General features: G+C 42.8%; 1 protein-coding gene across 1 annotated transcript in view; it reads left to right on the forward strand.

The window, feature by feature from the left end:
- cfap65 (cilia and flagella associated protein 65) overlaps window positions 1-21,845 on the forward strand; it is a 150,030-nt gene that overhangs the window by 89,549 nt on the left and 38,636 nt on the right. The window contains 4 exon segments of the mRNA XM_060827726.1: window positions 9,989-10,099; window positions 11,711-11,902; window positions 17,354-17,512; window positions 21,092-21,235. Of these exon segments, the coding sequence (XP_060683709.1) occupies window positions 9,989-10,099; window positions 11,711-11,902; window positions 17,354-17,512; window positions 21,092-21,235 (606 nt within the window).

A 21,845-nucleotide genomic window follows, 5' to 3' on the forward strand; every position in this document is an offset into this window, starting at 1 on the left:
ATGTAAATATCGGTTTTGTTTTCTGCAGTTGTGATTGTGTTGGAAAAAATACAAAAGGCAGTAACTGGTTTGGGCACAATGGGCTGAATGGCCTCCGTCCACACCACAACTATTATGTGATTCTGTGAAGCACTTTCACAAGATGATAAATATTCCAAGTTTGTATCAAATTACGGCTTATGTCGTCGCTCAGGAACGACCATGTGTAATGCAGTAAGGGTTGATAAATATTTACCTTCAAGTTGGTTTCATTTAAGAAAAACATTAAAGAGTGCTACCTCTGCCAAGTTTTGTACACTGCTATTTCCTTGAGCAAATGCTCGAGCAGGTGCACCGGAATAACATTGGTCTGGGAAATTCCCATGCTGCTTAAAATTCCTGTTAGGGAGTTATGTTTTGCTGTTTTTTAAACTTAATAAACCACTTGGCGGGGAATGGAAAAAACCCTTTTAACCATTACTTGTATCGCTCACGGGATTCCATTTCCAGATGGTTGCTCGATAAAAGCCCTTGGCATTAGTGGCAGCATGGATATAAAATTGGTGCAAAGCTTTGAAAGCAGGGAGTAGTGGTGAATGGGTGTTTTTCAGGGATGTGGACAGAGGTGTTCCCCAGGGGTAAGTATTAGGACCACTGCTCTTTTTGCCATTTTATCCACAACGTGGACATCATTTCAAAGTTTGTAGATGACGCAAAGTTTTGAAATGCAATGTGGAATAAGTAACAGACTTGAAGGGGTTTCATTTTCTTGATTTTTTTCTTAGGATGTGGGAATCCTTGGCAAGGCCAGCATTTGTTGCCCAACCCTAATAGCACTTGAGCCAAGTGTCTTGCTGTGGTCATTTCATAGGACAGTTGAGAGTCAACCACATACATTGCTCTAAGTCTGGAGTCATTGGCCATTCCGAATAAGGTCACAGAATTTCCTTCCCTGAACCCAGATTGGCTTTTTGTGACAATTGTCATGATTACCATTACTGAAACTAACATTACATTCCAAGTTTATTCAATGAATTTAAACTTTGCTTCCTCATGTGGTGGATTTTAAATCCATGTCCCTGGACCATTTGCCTGTGCCTCTAAATTTTTATTCCAGTGACATTGATAGAGTGCCACTATCTACCACAAATACAGCTAGACCTGTAAAATGGGCAGTCATTAGCAGATAGGAGAAAGTGAGGATTGCAGATGCTGGAGATCAGAGCTGAAAAATGTGTTGCTGGAAAAGCACAGCAGGTCAGGCAGCAGCCAAAGAGCAGGAGAATCAACGTTTCGGGCATGAACCCTTCTTCAGGATTCCTGAAGAAGGGCTCATGCCCGAAACGTCGATTCTCCTGCTCTTTGGATGCAGCCTGACCTGCTGCGCTTTTCCAGCAACACATTTTTCAGTCATTAGCAGATGAAATTTAATGGTAGTCATTGAGTATAGGAATTGGGAGGTCATGTTGCGACTGTACAGGATTTTGGTTAGGCCTCTTTTGGAATATTGTTTGTAAATCTGGTCTCCCTCCTCTTGGAAGGATGTTGTGAAACTTGAAAGGGTTCAGAAAAAGATTTACGAAGATGTTGCCAAGGTTGGAGGATTTCACCTATAGGGCGAGTCTGAATAGCATGGGGCTGTTTTCCCTGGAGTGTCGGAGGCTGAGGGGTGACCTGATAGAGGGTTTATAAAATCATGAGGGGCGTAGATAGAATAAATAGACAAGGTCTTTTCCCTTGCGTGGGGTGTCCAGAACAGGGAAATATTTAAAAGGGACCTAAGGGGCAACTTTATCACACAGAGGGTAGTGTGTATATGGAATGAACAGCCAGAGGAAGTGGTGGAGGCTGGTACAATTACAACATTTAAAAGGCATCTGGATGGGTATATGAATAGGAAAGATGTAGAGGGATTTGGGGCAAGTGTTGACAAATGGGATTAGATTAATTTAGGATATTTGACCAACATGGACGAGTTGAAGCAAAGGGTCAGTTTCCATGCTGTACATCACTATGACACTACAGTTGTGAAGTAATACACTTCATTTGGAAAAGTTGAGGAGAGGCAGAATAAAATAAAAAGTACAACTCTAAACCGCATGAACTGTTAATGAGACTTGTGGGTGTACGTACATGTATTTTTGAAAGAGACTAAATGTCCTTTAGCGAAGGAAATCTGCCATCCATACCTGGTCTGGACTACCTGGTTTACTGATTCGAGTAAAAAGTGAGGTCTGTCAATGCTGGAGATCAGAGCTGAAAATGTGTTGCTGGTTAAAGCACAGCAGGTTAGGCAGCATCCAAGGAACAGGAAATTCCTGATGAAGGGCTCTGGCCCGAAACGTCGAATTTCCTGTTCCTTGGATGCTGCCTAACCTGCTGTGCTTTAACCAGCAACACATTTTCAGCTACATGTGATTCAAGACCCACAGCAATTTGACTGACAACATCCCCTGTAAGGTTCTTTCCAGATGTGCAGACCTCAGAGACCTCTGCATAGCAGCGAGTTCAGACAGAGCTGGATTCCAGTGCCATGATCAGTGTGCCAAAGATGATCGCCTTGTTTTAAACCTTAGAGCAGCTGTGCAGCTTAGACAGAATGTTGGTGTTTGGCTATTGACTTTCCTCTAAAATGACCAGGGAAAGTAGGGATGAGCAACAAATGCTGACTTTGCCAGCAAAGCAAACATTTCATGGAAGAATAAAAATTATGAATAAAGGAAATAGTACAAATGTGAGGACATTGTGCCAAAGGATTATAAACTAGCTCTGGCCCTTTGTGAAGTACTACTTCTGAAACATGCTATTGCATTGCCCCAAAATCTCTAAGCATTTGCACAGTGAGTCGGTTTTGTGATGTGATGTAGTGCCACAGACATTCTATGCCAACAACATCTTATGGCCCATTTGTGCTTTTTTTTGTGTGGTATTTGCTCTAGGAGGAATATTGGCTCACAGTTCGAGTAAAATGCCTGCTGTTCTTTGAATTGTGCACTGGGATCTTTCGTGTCCACCTGAACAAGCAGATGGGACCCACGTGTTATGATTTGTTTTTCAGTACTGAAAGAAAAAGACTTATTTTACATAGCACCTTTTATGACCTCTATATAACCCAAAATGACATGTATGCAACTAAGTACTATTGAAGTGTAATTTCAGTTTTGAAGTATATTGTTCAGTGTAGGTAATGCTAAGGTCCCATAAGCAACAAAGTGATAAGCAGATAATATGCTTTACGATATTTGTAGGATAAATAGTCAGTTGCTCAAGATTTAGTGTGCAATCTCGTTTGACAGTGCTGCATCTCCTTTGCTTTCGAGTGTCAGCCTACACTTGGTTTTGTGCTGGTCTGTGATATGGGATTTGAATCCACATTCCAAAGATGTACAGGCCAGGCGAATTGGCCGTGCTAAATTGCCCATAGTGTTAGGTGCATTAGTCAGAGGGAAATGGGACTGGGTGGATTACTCTTTGGAGGGTCGGTGTGGACTGGTTGGGCCAAAGGACCTGTTACCACACTGTAGAGAATCCAATCTAATCTTTTGTTTCAGGAGTGAGAGGACTAAGTCATAGGCATCAATGAGATTCAAATTGAGCAGTTGTGCAACAATTTGCTCTGGCAAAGTACTCGCCCAGATGCTAAGATTGAAAATCACCCCACTACTGCCCTGTGCACAGTCATATTTGTTTTTATTCAAGTTAGTCTACTTTCCTCCACTGGTAGAGGATGTTGGCACTACTGACATTATTGGTTGCACCTTGAGGTGGAAGCTGACTCTGACTCCACTTTTATAGAGCATTTGGTATCCACCGTATTTTACTTTCCATAGAATTGTACAACAGAGAAGGGGCGCTTTGGCCCATGGAGGTTGCATTGATGAAAAACTACTCTTAATCTACACTTTCCATCACTTGGCCTGTAGTCTTGAATATTGTGACATTTCAAGTGCTCATCTAAGTACTTGTTAAAGAGTTATGAGATTTCCCACCTGAACAGCCCTCCCAGGCATGCATTCTAGATTCTCACCTTGGGTGAAAAATCTTTTCTTCAAATCCTTTCTAAACCTCCTATCTTTTGTCTTAAAATTATGCCCTTTGTTATTGACTCTTCAGCTAAGGGGAATAGTTGCTTTCTATCCACCCTGTCCATGCCTCTCATAATCTTATTCAGCTCCTTCAGATCTCCTCTGTCTTCTACACTTTAAGGAAACAACCCAAGTTTATCCTGCTTCTCTTCTTAGCTAAACTGCTCCATCTCTGCCAACATCCTCATGAATCTTCTCTGTGCTCGATCCAGTGCAACCACATCCTTCTTAAGGTATGGTGACCAAAACTGCACACAATACTCCAGCTGTTCTGTTCTGCTCCAACATATCCTTCCTACTCTTATAATCTGCATTTGACCAATAAAGGTTGGTGTCCTGCATGTCTTCTAAACTACCATATTAACCTATCACGGAACATAGAACGTTACAGTGCAATACAGGCCCTTCAGCCCTTGATGTTGTGCCGACCTGTGAAATTAATCTGTGCCCACCTAAGCTACACCATTCCATTATTAACCATATGTATGTCCAATGCCCTTAATGTCAGTGAGTCCACTACTGTTGTAGGCAGGCTATTCCATGCCCCTATTACTCTCTGAGTAAAGAAATTACCCTTGATATCTGTCCTATATCTATCATCCCTCAATTTAAAACTGTGTCCCCTCATGTTAGCCTTCACCATCTGAGGAAAAAGGCTCTCCCTGTCCACCCTATCTAATCCTCTGATTATCTTATATGTCTCGATTAAGCCACCTCTCAGCCTTCCTCTCTCCAATGAAAATAGCCTCACTCTCCTCAGCTTTTCCTCATAAGACCTTCCTTCCATACCAGGCAACATCCTGTTAAATCTCCTCTGAGCCCTTACCAAAGCTTCCACATCCTTCCTATAATGCGGTGACCAGAATGATAGGTAATACTCCAGGTGTGGCCTTACCAGTGTCTTGTACAGCTGAAGCATGACCTCGTGACTCTGAAACTCAATCCCTCTACCAATGAATGCCCACACACCATATGCTTTCTTAACAACCCTATCAACCTGGATGACAACCTTTAGGGATTTTTGCACCTGGACACCGCAATCTCTCTGTTCATCTTCACTGCCAAGAATTTTACCATTAGCCCAGTACTCTGCATTCCTCTTACTTCTTCCAAATGAACGACCCCACATGCTTCCACATGAAACTCCATTTGCCACTTCTCAGCCCAGCTCTGCATCTTATTTATGTTCCTTCATAACCCACAACATCCTTTGGCACTATCCACAACTCTGCCTTAGTGTCATCCCACAAATTTACTAACCCATCCTTCTAAGCCCACATCCAGATCGTTTATAAAAATGACAAACTACAGTGGCCCCAAAACCGATCCTTGCAGCACACCACTGGTAACTGAGCTCCAGGATGAACATTTCCCATCAACCACCATCCTCTGTCTTCTTTCAGCTAGCCAATTTCTGATCCAAACTGCTAAATCAACCAAAGTCAGGCTGACTGGTCTATAATTACCCGGGTTATCCTGACTCCCCTTCTTCAACAAGGGAACAGTATTTGCTATCCTCCAGTCTTCTGGCACTTCTCCTGTTGACAAAGATCAAAGCCAAAGGCTCTGCAATCTCCTCCCTGGCTTCCCAGAGAATCCAAGGATGAATCCCATCCAGCCCAGGGGTCTTATCTATTTTCAGATCCTCCAAAATCGCTAAAGCATCCTCTTTGTCAACCGCAATCCCATCTAATCGAGTAGTCTGTTTCACCATATTCTCACTAACATTGCCCTTTTTCAATGTGAATACTGTCCTTCTACCTTCAGGGATCTATGGACAAAGGTTGCAAGATCCGTCTGTTTCTGTGAGCCTCCTACTTTTCATTGATTACTACCTTGCCATGGCACATCTTCCAAAGTGCATCACCTCCCATATATCAGGATTAAATTCCATCTTCCACTGATCTGACCAATCTGTGTCTATCTTCCTGCAATCTGAGACTTTCTTCCTTACCATTAACTACCCAGCCAATCTCTGTGTCAGGTTGAAAGTTTGCTCGCTGGTTCATAACATCAGCTACAAGTCTTCTCCAAAATCTCAAATCTCAAAAAACTTACTGATCATTCTCCCCGCTCCACATTTTCTTGTATATTGTTTATATATACCACAAATAATGTGGGATCCAGCACCGATCTGTGTGATATATCATTACTCACCGGCCTCCAGTTACATAAACAGCCTTCTGCATTAGCCTCTGTACCTACCACTGAGCCAGTGGTTGACCCTTAATTGCCCCCGAGGCAATTGGCGTGGGCAAAAATGCTGACCTAGCTAGTGATGCCCTTGTCCCACGAATGAATAAACAAAAGTGCATGCCACTGATGTCCAAGGAACTCTTGCCACTTTCATTCCGCTCCCAGCTCTATTTGTCATCTGCGCCACCCCCCCCCCCCCCGATCCACGCATTCAGCACTGTGGTCTAGACCCCTCACTGCTTCTCTTCCACTCAGCACCTGATTCCCTCAGGCCCAGGAAGAGCAGGATAGCACAACAGTAAATGGGAAAAACTAGGTAAAAACAATGACTGCAGATGCTGGAAACCAGAGTCGAGATTAGAGTGGTGCTGGAAAAGCACAGCAGTTCAGGCAGCATCCGAGGAGCAGTAAAATCGACATTTCTGGCAAAAACCCTTCATCAGGAATACGTAGAACAGTCCATCCTCCGTATTTACACCGGCACCACTCCCACCTCTTCCTCTACTACATTGATGACTACCTGGTCAGGTCCATGCCCTCCTACAACCCACCCTCCCATCCTGGCACCTTCCCCTGCCACCGCAGGAATTGCAAAACCTGCACCCACACCTCCTCCCTCACCTCCATCCAAGGCCCTAAAGGAGCCTTTCACATCCATCAAAGTTTTACCTGCACATCCACTAACATCATTTATTGTATCCGTTGCTCCCGATGTGGTCTCCTCTACATTGGGGAGACTGGATGCCTCTTAGCAGAGCGCTTTAGGGAACATCTCCGGGACACCCGCACCAATCAACCACACGGCCATGTGGCCCAACATTTCAACTCCCCTCCCACTCTGCCGAGGACATAGAGGTCTTGGGCCTCCTTCACCGCCGCTCCCTCACCACTAGACGCCTGGAGGAAGAACGCCTCATCTTCTGCCTCGGAACACTTCAACCCCAGGGCATCAATGTGGACTTCAACAGTTTCCTCATTTCCCCCACCTCACCCCAGTTCCAAACTTTCAGCTCAGCACTATCCCCATGACTTGTCCTACCTGCCTATCTTTTTTTCCACCTATCCACTCCACCCTCCCCCGTCCCCGACCTATCACCTTCATCCTCCCCCCCACTCACCTATTGAACTCTATGCTATTTTCTCCCCACCCCACCCTCCTCTCATTTATCTCTCCACCCTTCAGGCACTCTGCCTGTATTCCTGATGAAGGGCTTTTGCCCGAAATGCCGATTTTACTGCTCAGATTCTGCCTGAACTGCTGTGCTTTTCCAGCACCACTCTAACCTCGACAGCAGTAAGTGGGAGGCAGGCTGTGGAAGGTCAGGAGTGGAGCAGTAAGTGTTGAGAGGGGAGAGTGAAAAAACTCAGAATTTTATCCCCGATTTGAATTTGTTTAAAACACTTGAAAAGCACTCGTTTTATTGCCTGTATTTGTTGTTGTTGGTTTTATAGGTATGTAAGGAATAAAAGGATGACTAGGGTGGAATAGGGCCAGTCAAAGACAGAAGTGGGAAGTTGTGTGTGGACCCTGTGGAGATCGGAGAGATGCTAAACAAATATTTCTCATTGGTTTTCACTCAGGAAAAGGAGAATATTGTAGAGGAGAAGAATGAGATACGAGACATTAGACTAGAAAACACAAGGTTAGTAAGGAAGAGGTGTTATCAATTCTAGAAGGAGTCAAAGTAGATAAGTCCACTGAGCTGGATGGGATTTATCTGAGGAATCTCTGGGAAGTTAGGGAGGTGGTGTTGGAGCCTTTGGCTTTGATTTTTAAGTCGTCATTTCCTACAGGTTTAGTACCAGAGGACTGGAGGATGTCTCTCAAACCTCATTGAGTTTTTTGAGAAGGTGACCAAGCATGTGGAAGAGGGTAGGGCAGTTGACGTGGTGTACATGTACTTCAGTAAGGCCTTTGATTGGCTTTGGATCAAATGCGAAGGCATGGGATTGAGAGTGATTTAGCAGTTTGGATTAGAAACTGTCTTTCTGTAAAAAGGCAGTGAGTGGTGGTTGATGAATAATATTCAGCCCGGAGTCCGGTTACTAGTGGGTGTGCCACAAGGATCTGTTTTGGGACCACTGCTGTTTGTCATTTTCATAAATGACTTAGACGCAGGCATAGGTGGATGGGTCAGTAAGTTTGCAGGTGACACTGAAGTCGGTGGAATAGTGGACAGTCTGGAAGAATGTTACAGCTTGCAGGGGGACTTGGATAAACTGCAGAATTGGGCTGAAAGGTGGCAAATGGAGTTCAGTGCTGATAAATGTGAGGTGATTCACTTTGGAAAGAACAATAGGAAGGTAGAATACTGGGTCAATGAAAAGATCCTTGGTAATGTGGATATGTAGAGGAATCTTGGAGTCCATGTACATAGATCCCTGAAAGTTGCCACACAGGTTGATTGTGCTGTTAAGAAGGCATACATTGTTTTAGGTTTTATTGGTGGACGGATTGAGTTCCGGAGCCGTAATGTCATGCTGCAACTGTACAAAACAATAGTGTGGCTGCACTTGGAATATTGTACACAATTCTGGTCACCCCATTACAGGAAGAATGGGGTGCAGAGGAGATTTACCAGGATGTTGCCTGGTCTGGAGGGAAGGTCTTATCAGGAAAGGCTGAGAGACTTGGGTCTGTTCTCATTGGAACGAAGGCGGCTCAGAGGGGATTTGATAGAGACATACAAGATGATCATAGAATTAGATAGGGTAGACGGTGAAAGTCTTTTTCCCAGGATGATGATGTCAGCTTGTACGAGGGGGCATAACTACAAATTGAGGGGTGATAGATTTAAGACAGATGTCAGAGGCAGGTTCTTTATTCAGAGAGTGGTACAGGTGTGGAATGCCCTGCCTGCCAATGTAGTCAACTCAGCCACATTAGGAAGCTTTAAACAATCCTTAGATAAGCACATGGATGATGATGGGATAGTGTCGGGGTATGGGCTTAGGTTAGTTCACAGGTTGGTGCAACGTTGAGGGGTGAAGGGTCTGTTCTGCGCTGTATTGCTCTATGTTCGATGTCTCTTGCTGCTGCATCAGTGGCAGTGAGACCACAGACCCTGTGGTTGCATGGGTGGTGACAGTTGAAGCAGTAGCAGTAGTATCAGGGGCAGCACAGTCACAGCGCTAGAGACCCGGGTTCAATTCCTGCCTCAGGCGACTGACTGTGTGGACATTCTCCCTGTGTCTGCGAGGGTTTCCTCCGGGTGCTCTGGTTTCCTCCCACAGTCCAAAGATGTGCAGGTTAGGTGAATTGGCCAGGCTAAATTGCCCATAGTGTTAGGTGAAGGGGTAAATATAGGGGTATGGGTGGGTTGCGCTTTGGCGGGTTGGTGTGGACTTGTTGGGCCGAAGGGCCTGTTTCCACGCTGTAAGTATGTAAGTAATCTAAATGCAGTCTTTAATCTTGGGGATTACCTGTGGCTTATTATTCATTTAACATTGATTCACCCATAAGAAAAGACTTATTAAAAGCAGGTGAACCTTCTATGTTTCCTTTATTTCTAAATACTATCTTAGGGTTCTTGTGGTGCAGTGGTAGTGTGCCGAACTCTGGGCCAAGATGCCTGGGTTCAAGTCCCACCTACTACAGAGATGTGTAATAACATTTCTGAATAGGTTGATTTAACATATCCAAAAGCATTTTTAAGTGTTTCAACTCAAACCAGTACTAATGCAGCAATGTAAAATACTTATTAAAAATCATTTTTGTCTCTTTTTAGTTAAATTTTATTGGCATCACGGTGCCCAAAGATCACTGCTACATCCACTTCCTTGTCACGCATCATAAGTTTGCTCCTGTTTGTATCAGCACTTCCAACCCACCTAAACAGGTGAGTGTATCCCTCAAGATACCAACACTCTTTCTACAATTGTTTAAGTAAAATTTTGATTGTGCTGCAGTAAACTGATTAGTAAATTCTGGAAATAAAGATAATTGAGTATGATTTAATGGGTAACTTCTGATTTTGAAAAAATGATTCTGAGTCCTAGATTCTTCCATTAGAGGAAGCATCCTCCCCACATCTGCCCTGTCAAGATCCCACATGATTTTAAATATTTCCATCATGTTGCCTCTGACATTTCTAAATTCAAGCAGATATTAGGCTAACCTGTCTAACCTTTCTTCACGAGACAACTCATCCATTCCAGGTATTAGGAGAAAGTGAGGACTGCAGATGCTGAAGATCAGAGTTGAAAGGTGTGATGCTGGAAAACACATTCGGTTAGGCAGCATTCAAGGAGCTGGGGAGTTGACATTTCTAGTATAAACTCTTTGTCAGGAACTGCCCATATAGTCCAGGTTATAATCCAATAGAATTATTTGAAATTACAAACTTTTGGAGTGCTGCTCCTTCATCTGGTGAAGTTTGAAGGAGCAGTGCAACTAAAGTTTGTGATTTCAAATAAACCTGTTGAATTCTAACCTGGTATTGTGTGACTTCTGACCTTGTCCACCCACTCCAACACAGTCACCTCCACATCATGGATGCCTTACATAAGTACATTAGGGTAATAGAACAGGATAAAGGATATAGTGTTACAGCTATAGAGGAGGTCCAGAGAAAGATCAACTTTAAGAAATGAGAGATCCATTCAAAAGTCTGATAACAGCAGGGAAGAAGCTGTACTTGAATCTGTTGGTATGTGTTTTCAAACATTTGTATTTTCTGCCGAAAGGAAGAGAGTATAACCTGGTGAGAGAGGGAGGTCTTTGATTATGCTGGCTGCTTTCCCAACTCAGCAGGAAGTAGAGACAGACAAACTGCTTCTACCCATTGACATCCTCCTTTAATAAGGTGACCAGTGTTCTGCACAGTATTCAGGATATGGAATCACTGTGTAATGTATAAGTGCAGACTTTTGTATTCGATTTTCCTTGTGATAAATGATAACATTTTCTTAACTTTGCTGACGGCTTGTTGTACCTGAATACTAAACCTTTGAAGATACCCCAAATTCCTCTGCATCTCAGCTCTGCAAGCTCTCACCATTTATATAGCATACTTTTTTACTCTTCCTATCAAAATGGTCCTTTTCACATTTTCCCACATTATACGCTTTTGGTAGATCTTTGACCATTCACTTAACCTTTAAATATGTTTTTTATGTTGGTAGTTTAGTTGACTAGTTACAAAGCACAAAAGGTAGGGGAAAAGGAGTATTTGATAGTCACAAATCTAACTGAGTCTCAAATGAGCCCTTATAGCTTCCAGTTGGTATGGAAGGATAGGATATACCTGAGACATTTGGGTAATCTAATGGTAGGACTGTGGAGGATGCAGCAGAAGAGAAGTCATTAAGCTGTGATATAAAGCATTCAGGACTATGTCCAACCAGCAATGGCAATACCTAGGGCTCTCTGGAATGTATTGGCTGGTCACCAAACAATTGTTGTGGCTCTCCATATTCATCTGTTTCCTTGTGTCTCTCACTCACCACAGATTTATGAGCTATACAATGGAGGCTCGGTGCGAGTTATATATGATATTCAGTTGGATTCTGTGAAAGATGTTATCGAGCAGAATTACAACCATCCCATCTTTCAGTGCCTGAACCCACGTGGAGAGATCCAGCCAGGAATGACTGCTTACATTGAATGGATTTTCTCACCACTTGAGGCTCAAACCTACTCGGTATGTAATTTGCGACGGAAAGAACGACTTTCCTTTATGAACAGCTTTTTTGGCCTCAGGATATTCCAAAGCAAGCTAACATTTTTGAGCGTGGTATCAGTTTTAACGTAGGAAAGCGGCAACTAATCAGCACGCAGCAAAGTCCTACAGACAACAATGTGACCAGGCCCAAACACAGATAATCTATTTTAATTATTCTGATTGCAGAATAAATATTTCCCAAGCCCCTGAATGAAATCTCCCGTTCGCTGACTTTGAAGTAGTCGGCCCTGTGTCACACAGCCTTTTGCACCCAGTTGAGAAGGGACAGCCTCAGTTTAATGTTTCAGTTGAAAGTTGGTTAACCTGACATTCTGATATTTCCCCCAGCAATGCACTGAGATGCCAGGCTACTGTGTTGCAATGGTCGTGGGAATGATCATGCCCAGTGGCCCCCCTCATCCTGATGGCCACCTTTGTGTGCAGCTGCATCAAACTGTGCAAAGACTCTTGGTACACAGACACTAAGTGTCACTATGTACTGAGGTTCTGTCTGTTACCAGTGTTGCAAACAATGGAAGTTGCCTCATCATGGAACTGTCAAAGGAATTGGACTGTTCCATATCACCTGTCCTTTGTGGAGATATTTACAAAGAAAACACCTTTGACCACAGTCCATCAGGAAGTGGTCAGCATGTAGTGTCCTTGAGATCATGCGGGAAAAGGAGAGGGTGGATCCTGTCATGTAGGTCCCTGAGCATTCCTGTCAGAGTCATTTGCAGAATGTCTAATCACCAGAACTTTTGAACAATCAACAAGACATTGCTTGGTGGTGAGAAGGGCACTACCTGTGAGATCCTTTTTGCCACCAGGTCTGCTTGCGCCACCAAGTGCTGCCCTTGAAGCGGTAACAGTGGTAGAGACTGTCGCACATCTCCTTCTGGCATGTGCCTTTGCAAGAGATGTCTGGAGAAAGATGCAGTAGATTTTATTTAGGTTAATCCTGTGACGCAGGATTCTGTGCTGCATGGTCTCTTCCCTGGATGCACACCAAGACAAACATTGAGTGCGCCTGAAGGACCATCAACTCAGTGAAAGACGCTCTTTTGTTTGCCCGAAACCTGTTGGCCTTCCAGAGCAAGGAGTTGACCTTGACCAAATATTGCAGGCTAGCATATTCCAAGGTTCAGGACTACATGCTGAGGGATGCTGTTGCCAAGGTGTAGTGGGGAAAGATCACTGTCTGAGGTCCTTCTGGTAAAGTTAAATTGGAGTCCATTCAGTAATCAGACCCTTCCAGTGTCTCAAATGCATGTAAATAAAGTCTTGGAAAGCAAGAGATGCCTTGGGTTTGTATATTGGATAGAGTCAAACTCCAATGTTTGTTTGTTTCCTTGATATGCTACATATAGAACCAACTGTATTTGTAACCATGTGTAAATATGTGAATAAGGTATATTTTTAAAATGAGAAATTTAAAAAATGTAGAGTCCCGTCTCTGGACCAGGAGGCTCGGGTTCAAATCCCACCAGCTCCTGAGGTGTGTGAAAATATCTCTGAACAGGTTGATTAGAAAATAGAAACAAGATTTGAACTCTCAATTTTCGTGACTCCAGCAATTCAAGCCCCACACAACACTGTAGAATGCTATCTGCTTGTGATCACCTCTTCCATCGATACTTGGAGAGAAAGGAAAATTAAGGTTAGGTGAATTGGCCTGGCTAAATTGCCTGTAGTGTTAGGTGAAGATGTGAATGTAGGGGAATGGGTTGGGTTGCGCTTTGGCGGGTCGGGGTGGACTTGTTGGGTCGAAGGGCCTGTTTCCACACTGTAAGTAATCTAATCTAATCTAACTACTTGATGAGATTATAGCTCATTTAAAGAAGAAAGATGACATTTGTTTTTGTCAACGAAAACAAGAAGAGCGTGTATTAATGGATTTTTTTTTACCAGCAAATTAAAATGAAACTTTAATTGCTTATGTAAAAGAAAAGACGTGAATGTTTGAAGAAATGACGAGATGAACTGTTAATATTGAAATCATTCTAAAGGTAGAAAATACCTTTAGAGTGTTTCTTGAAAATTTTGACACCATGTTGCAAAATGAACATAAACATCTCCGTTGTTGTATAAACTCTAGTTTATTATTTTTCAACATTTCCAATTCCCTTGTGGTTTTGTGGGAAATGCAATAATGATTATTATGTCACAAATTTGAAATCATGGATTTGATGGAAATGATGGAAAGACATCACAAAGCATGGACAGAGGATCAAATATTTAAAAATATTGAGTAGACTGTTAAATGGGCAAAAGTGAGGACTGCACATGCTGGAGATCAGAGACTAGATTAGAGTGGCGCTGGAAAAGCAGGTTGGTCAGGCAGCATCCGAGAAGGAGGAAAATCGACGTTTCGGACAGGAGCCCATGAAGGGCTGTTAAATGGCCAGAATCATGTTGGTTTCATAAATATATAGGAAGAATAAAGATGTAAATGATGAATTTACGTAAAAGTATTGCTTAAAATACGGTACATCTCATCTGAAACATGACATCCTCCACACTGCAGCATTCCTTGACTGTTGCTGAGCAGTATCAACCTGAAATCACAATCTCCTGATTCAGTGGCGAGAGTGAAAACTCACGAGAGTAAAACTATTCTTGTGTAAAACTTGTTGTCAACTGACTGTTTTCCACATGAAATACTACCCTGCTGATCATAATCCCAAACTAAGCTCGTGCCACCTACCTGCGCTTGGCCCCTATCCCTACAGACATTTCTTATTCATGTACATATTGAAATATCTTTTAAATGTTGTTACTGTATCTGCACCCACCACTTCCTCTGGAAGTTCATTCCACACATGAACCACTCTCTATGCAAAAAAAAATTGTCTCTTATGGCTAAGGGAAAATTAGAGGGGCACATGAGAGATAACATAAGAACTATTAGAGTGAAATGAGGTAGAAAGGAAACCTCCATGGACCATAAACAATAGCAGAAGCTAGCTGGGCTAATTGGCCTCTTTCTTGTTGTAAATTCTAATCAACAGAATCCCTACAGTGTGGAAGCAGGCCATTTAGGCTGGCATGGTGACTCAGTAGTTGGCACTGCTGCCTCACAGTGCCAGGGACCTGGGTACGACTCTCACCTTGGGGCAACTGCCTGGGTGGAGTTTGCATGGGTTTCTTCCCACAATCCAAAGATGTGCAGGTCAGGTGAATTGGCCAAGCTAAATTGCCCATAGTGTTAGATGCATTAATCAGGGGTAAAAGTAGGGTTTTGGAATGGATCTGGGTGGGTCGCTCTTCAGAGGGTTGGTTTGGACTTGTTGGGCCAAAGGGCCTGTTTCCAGCCTCAGGTGACTGTCTGTGTGGAGTTTGCACGTTCTCCCCGTGTCTGCATGGGTTTCCTCTGGGTGCTCCGGTTTCCTCCCACAGTCCAAAGATTTGCAAGTCAGGTGGAATGGCCATGTTAAATTGCCCGCAGTGTTAGGTGGGTTAGTGAGAGGGAAATGGATCTGGGTGGGTTACTCTTCGGGGGGTTGGTGTGGACTAGTTGGGCTGAATGGCCTGTTTCCACACTGTAGGGAAACTAATCTATCTAATCTGAGTCCACACTGACCCTCCAAAGAGCATCCCACCCAACCCTGTAACCTTGCATTTCCCATGGCTAATCCACCTGGCCTGCACATGCCTGGATACTCTGGGCAATTTAGCATAGCCAATCAACTTAACCTACATAACTTTGTACTATGGGAGGAAACCATAGTACATGATGAGAATGTGCAAACTTCACACAAACAGTCACCCGAGGGTAGAATTGAACCCAGGTCCCTGGTGCTGTGAGGCAGCAGTGCTAACCACTGAGCCACCGTGCCACCCAACTGAGCCACCATGTAATTTTAAGAGTTCTGGTGCATGCCTAACATGTAGACAATAGACATTGGTGCAGGAGGAGGCCATTCTGCCCTTCGAGCCTGCATCATTATGATCAAGACTGATCATCCTCAATCAGTATCCTGTTCCTGCCTTATCTCCATAACCCTTGATTCCACTATCCTTGAGAGCTCTATCCAACTCTTTCTTAAATGAATCCAGAGACTGGGCCTCCACTGCCTTCTGGGGCAGAGCATTCCACACACCCACCACTCTCTGGGTGAAGAAGTTTCTCCTCATCTCTGTCCTAAATGGCCTACCCCTTATTTTTAAGCTGTGTCCTCTGGTTCGGGACTCACCCATCAGCGGAAACATGTTTCCTGCCTCTAGAGTGTCCAATCCTTTAATAATCTTATGCGTCTCAATCAGATCCCCTCTCAGTCTTCTAAACTCAAGGATATACAAGCCCAGTCGCTCCAATCTTTCAACATAAGATGGTCCCGCCATTCCAGGAATTGACCTCGTGAACCTATGCTGCACTCCCTCAATAGCCAGAATGTCTTTCCTCAAATTTGGAGACCAGAACTGCACACAATATTCCAGGTGTGGTCTCACCAGGGCCCTGTACAGCTGCAGAAGAACCTCTTTGCTTCTATACTCAATCCCTCTTGTTATGAAGGCCAGCATGCTATTAGCTTTCTTCACTACCTGCTGTACCTGCATGCTTACCTTCATTGACTGATGTACAAGAACATCCAGATCTCTTTGTACTGCCCCTTTACCTAACTTGACTCCATTTAGGTAGTAATCTGCCTTCCTGTTCTTGCCACCAAGTGGATAACCATACATTTATCCACATTAAACTGCATCTGCCATGCATCTGACCACTCACCTAACCTGTCCAGGTCACCCTGTAATCTCCTAACATCCTCCTCACATTTCGCCCTGCCACCCAGCTCATCAGCAAATTTGCTAAAGTTACTATTAATACCATCTTCTTTATCATTAATATATATTATAAATAGTTGCGGTCCTAGCACTGATCCCTGCGGTACCCCACTGGTCACTGCCTGCCATTCCGAAAGGGAGCCGTTTATCACTACTCTTTGTTTCCTATCAGCCAACCAATTTTCAATCCAAGTCAGTACTTTGCCCCCAATACCATGCACCCTAATTTTGCTCACTAAAAACCAGAAGCAAACATTTCATAATATGAATCCAGTTATAATAATGCTGACCATCCATTATCTAATATCAAAAAGACAAGTGAAAATGTTTCAAATATGATATAATAAAAGACCTGGTAATACTCTGAGAAAAATACTGTTTAATGTTTTTAGAGGTGATCCTTCATCAGGATCAAGTTTTGCTGATGGGCAACTATCTAAATATTGAATTCAGTCTCCCTGGTGGTGGGCTCTCAGAATGTGTTCTGAATAATAACAGTATTTAGATAGAATCATAATTACTTTTTGACTATAGTAGTTCAGTTTGCTACTCCTGATCATCAGCTTTCCTCTTGAATTGAAAACGTTTCTTGAGTTTGCAAGTCTTCCCAGTTGATTGTATTTCTGGTTGCCGTCTTCTCTCTAGGTAAATGTGCCCATCCACATCCTTGGTGGAGACTCTGCCTTGGTGACATTCACAGGTATTGGGTATGATGCGCGGGTACTAGGCACCAGTGCTTCTTTCAATGACCCTTCTTCATACTTTGGAGCTCCACCTATTCAACAAGCACCAGTCCTCGGTCAGGTGAGATTTTGATTGATTTTTTCAGGCTGTGCAATTTCACTCTTTATTTCAAAGACTACTTAAACACTTGATGCACAGATCAGTTCATGGTGTTTGTTAGATTAAAGAAATGGTGCAGAACCTGTTAGGGAGTAGCAGCGTGGCCAGTGGAGCTCGCTGTTTACTAATGTGGAAATAGCTCAGCAACTTGCATGAAGGATGAGACGTCATGAATTGTGAATTGTCACAGGGATCTGGGTGATTTGTGTCACTCTAGTTAAAGTTAAAATATAGCAACTGAAGCTCAACTTGCCTATGAGTCTCATCAATTGTTGCTTTCACATATTTACCATCTGTTAATCTCATCCCAGAAGATACTATAAGGCAAGAATTATTTTGATGGCAACATTTGTATTCCTGTGATGCATTCACCTTTTTCACACAGAAAAGGATCAATTAAAACTGCAGAGATTTGCTGTTGCAGAGCACGTTGTTCTGCAAGATTTAAAATTTATTTTGTTACTTTAATTTCAGTTTCTTTTCTATCACTGTTGTTCTGATTTATCTTTTCCTGTCTTTATTTCACTTTCCGCAATTCATTTAAGTTTGCTCACTGAGCTGGCAGGTTTTTTTTTTCAGACGTTTTCATCACCATACTAGGTAACATCTTCAGTAAGCCTCTGGACGAAGCATTGCTGATGATTCCTGCTTTCTGTTTATATGTTTGGGTTTCTTTGGGCTGGACAAGCCAAACAGAGACACGCACGAGAATTCCTAGAAGCATGCCATTCCAACCTGGAATTCTATCAGCAAACACATTGACTTGGACCTGATTTATCCCCCCCTGAGAAAAAGAACAGGAAATGACATCACCACAGGAAATGACTTCATCGACCCAAAGAAACCCAAACATATAAATAGAAAGCAGGAATCATCAGCAGTGCTTTGTCCGGAGGCTCACTGAAGATGTTACCTAGTATGGTGACGGAATGTCTGAAAATGAACCTTCCAGCTCAGCGAGTTAACCTACATCCAGAATCTCAACCTGAGCTACAAATCTTCTCAAAACTTGCCAATTGATTTAAGTATTTCATCCCATTCTCTCTTTATTGCTTTGTTACTTTCGCAATCCTTTAACCTCTCTGCTGAAAGCATTTGCATTCTCGCTGCTGACAAAAGTTCCATTGTAATAAAAGCTTCACCATGTTGTTACCAGCTTGAACCTCCCGACACTTTCTAGCGAAAAATATTCTGAGGCTGAGAGATAAAGAGAATGAATCTAAGAAGCAGAGTGCATCATGAGTTGTCACGTTCTGTGAATAACTCTGTCATCTGATCTTCATCAGCCTTGGCTAGAGTTAGTAGTTCTCTTGCCTTTGTTAGAACAAAGAGCTGGGAGCTTCTCTTGTTATTCATGTTTCAAATGGTGCCATAAGCATGTTGGAGATTTATATAGATGACGGACACCTGGATCATTCATTCAGAAAGAGCCTCCAGTCACCCAAATTAAAAGGAGGTCTTGTAGAACATAATGGGTTCAAAAGATCAGATGGGTTGAATGCCTGTTTCTGCTGTAGTGTTAATGTAGCAAGAAAATTCCCAGCAAAGCTTGTTAAATTATTTCACTGCCTAAAAGTCCACTATTTTGAAGTGTTGATCACTCTTTTCCAGTAGGCAGACCCATATTTGTTTTCACTAGATTGATCCTCAGCTCCTTTATCTCTGACTGCCCACAAACATTAATGACTGACATGCTTTGACTTCAGGCTATTATGCAATCTCATACATGTACCAACTGTTTTGCAGTCTAGCTTCACCATGGAGGTGGCAATCCACTGTTATAAGAAACAAAATTTGCCTCAGAATCCAATTTCAGTTGTGAAATTTTTGATCATTTCAACTTGAATACGGGAGGACTTCTATAGGAGCAAATTACTGCAGATACTGGAATCTGTCGTGAAAGTAATAAATGCTAGAGATCACAGCAGGTCAGGCAGCATCCATGTAGAGAGAGCAAGCTCACATTTCGAGTCTAGATTACTCTTCATCTGATCTGAAGTGAAGTGTGGAAGTGGCAGTATTTATGCTATTTTTGGAAGTGGGGATGGAATGTAGATTGGTTGGGGGGGGGGAAGGATGTTGATAGTTCCGAGTAAATGATCGGAATGTGAGAATGGTTGAACAATGGTGTATCTAGCTGTTAGGGAGGGGAGAGAGGACATGGTGACAGAGAATGCAATAAGTAAAGCTAGAAGAAAAGAAAAGAATGGGAGTTGTTTTACAATTTGAAGGACTTCTGTAGCATCCCTCAGGAGTTTCAATAACTTATAATTAAACTCTCTCAATTCATAATCACTGTTGCAGTACAGAAAACTGGATCAGAAATCACATGACACCAGTTCATAGACCAACAGGTTTATTTGGAATCACAAGCTTTTGGAGCGTTGCTCCTTTGTCATGTGACTTCTGACCTTGTCCGTCCCAGTCCAACACCGGGACTTTCACAGCGTTATAGGAAACAGAGTAACCAATTCGTGTGTAGCAAAGTTCTGCCATCAACAAAGTGATAATGGCCAGACAATAGAACCTAGAACATTACAGTGCAGTACAGGCCCTTCAGCCCTCGAATGTTGCGCCGACCTGTTATACCAATCTGAAGCCCATCTAATCTACATTATTCCATGTACATCCATATGCTTGTCCAATGATGTACTTAAAGTTGGTGAATCTACTACCGTTGCAGGCAAAGCATTCCATACCCTTACTACTCTGAGTAAAGAAATTACCTCTGACATCTGTCCTATATCTATCACCCCCTCGTGCTGGCCATCACCATACTTGGAAAAAGGCTCTCCCTGTCCACCCTATCTAATCCTCTGATTATCTTATATGTCTCTATTAAGTCACCTCTCAACCTCCTTCTTTCCAATGAAAACAGCCTCAAGTCCCTCAGCCTTTCCTCATAAGACCTTCCCTCCATACCAGGCAACGTCCTAGTAAATCTCCTCTGCACCCTTTCTTTGTGATGTTGAGAGAGAAATATCAGACAAGGCAACAGGGACAACTCTCCAGGTGCTGCTCCTCCTTTAAAAAATAACTTTTTCTTTAAATTTCAACTCGCGAAGGTTGGCCACTGTGAGAGTTGCAGGGATGAAGTGGGAGTGGGGGGGTGGGGAAGGACAATTTAGCCTGACATTATTAGTGTCATTGTAAGGGTCACTACGCCGTCAGACACTCTGAATTTCAGATGTAACCTTAATCCAAGGCCCACCCTGCCTTCGTAGGTCTATTTGAATAAATGTCGGGGATTGTTTTTGGGCTAACATTTACCTGACTGTCGTTATCACTGTTAAAATAAATCAATGTCTGGTCATTATCAGATTGCTGTTCCTGGGATCCTGATCCATGCAACTTAGCTATCTTGTTGTCAACTTCATATCAGTGACACCTCTTCACAAACTATTTATTCGTTTGTAAACAATCATTGTAAGCTTGCTGATATTCAAAATTTGGTAAAAATGCATAATGAGTATATTGGAGAGTTCGTGAACTAATGTTAGCAAGAAATATTCTAAAGACCTACAATTTCCTTTTTGATAGCTGATGTTTTTGTCAGAAGAGCGGATATCTTTTGGAAATGTTCCTGTCTTCACAAAATCAAGCCGTATGATCTTCTTGTACAACGTATCTGAGACAGACGTTATTTCATACAGTTGGTATGTGATGTCGGTGCACATCACTGAGGTGAGAGAGGTACCAAATAACCCAAGAGCTACAGGTCATTACATAATAATACAGTAGCCAGATTTATATTCCTGGCCACAATAAAATGCATATTGAAACAAAATATAGTGGGTACTGATTTCCTATTGTTTGATTGCAGCAAAAGATTTTCAACCTGTTGTGTTAAAAATCAGTCCTTAAACAGGAACTTGGCCCTTTATTCAATCAAGGGGACTCCATGTATCATAAAGGTGACTGCCAAAGTCATTGACTATTTTGAGTGGTGATTGGGTTCTGGACATCATGCTGTGAAATTGGCCTTTATTCTTTCTCCCCATCCCTCCAACATCCTGCCTAGCTACAGTTTTGGGCTAATGCAAGAGGTGCCGGACATATAGAGGGATTTAGGCGTACAGATCCACAGTTCCTTGAAAGTGACAACATAAGTGGTTACGGTGGTCAAGAAGGCATATGGCATGCTTGCCTTTATTGGTCAGAATGTAAAGTATAAAAATTGGTGAGTCATGTTGTAGTTGTGCAGAATTTTAGTTAGGCCGCATTTGGAATATTGCGTACAATTCTGGTCACTACACTACTTGAAGGATGTGAAGGCTTCAGACAGGGTGCAGAA

The sequence above is a fragment of the Hemiscyllium ocellatum genome, chromosome 7, assembly GCF_020745735.1.
Source record: "Hemiscyllium ocellatum isolate sHemOce1 chromosome 7, sHemOce1.pat.X.cur, whole genome shotgun sequence".
In the NCBI taxonomy this organism is placed as follows: domain Eukaryota; kingdom Metazoa; phylum Chordata; class Chondrichthyes; order Orectolobiformes; family Hemiscylliidae; genus Hemiscyllium; species Hemiscyllium ocellatum.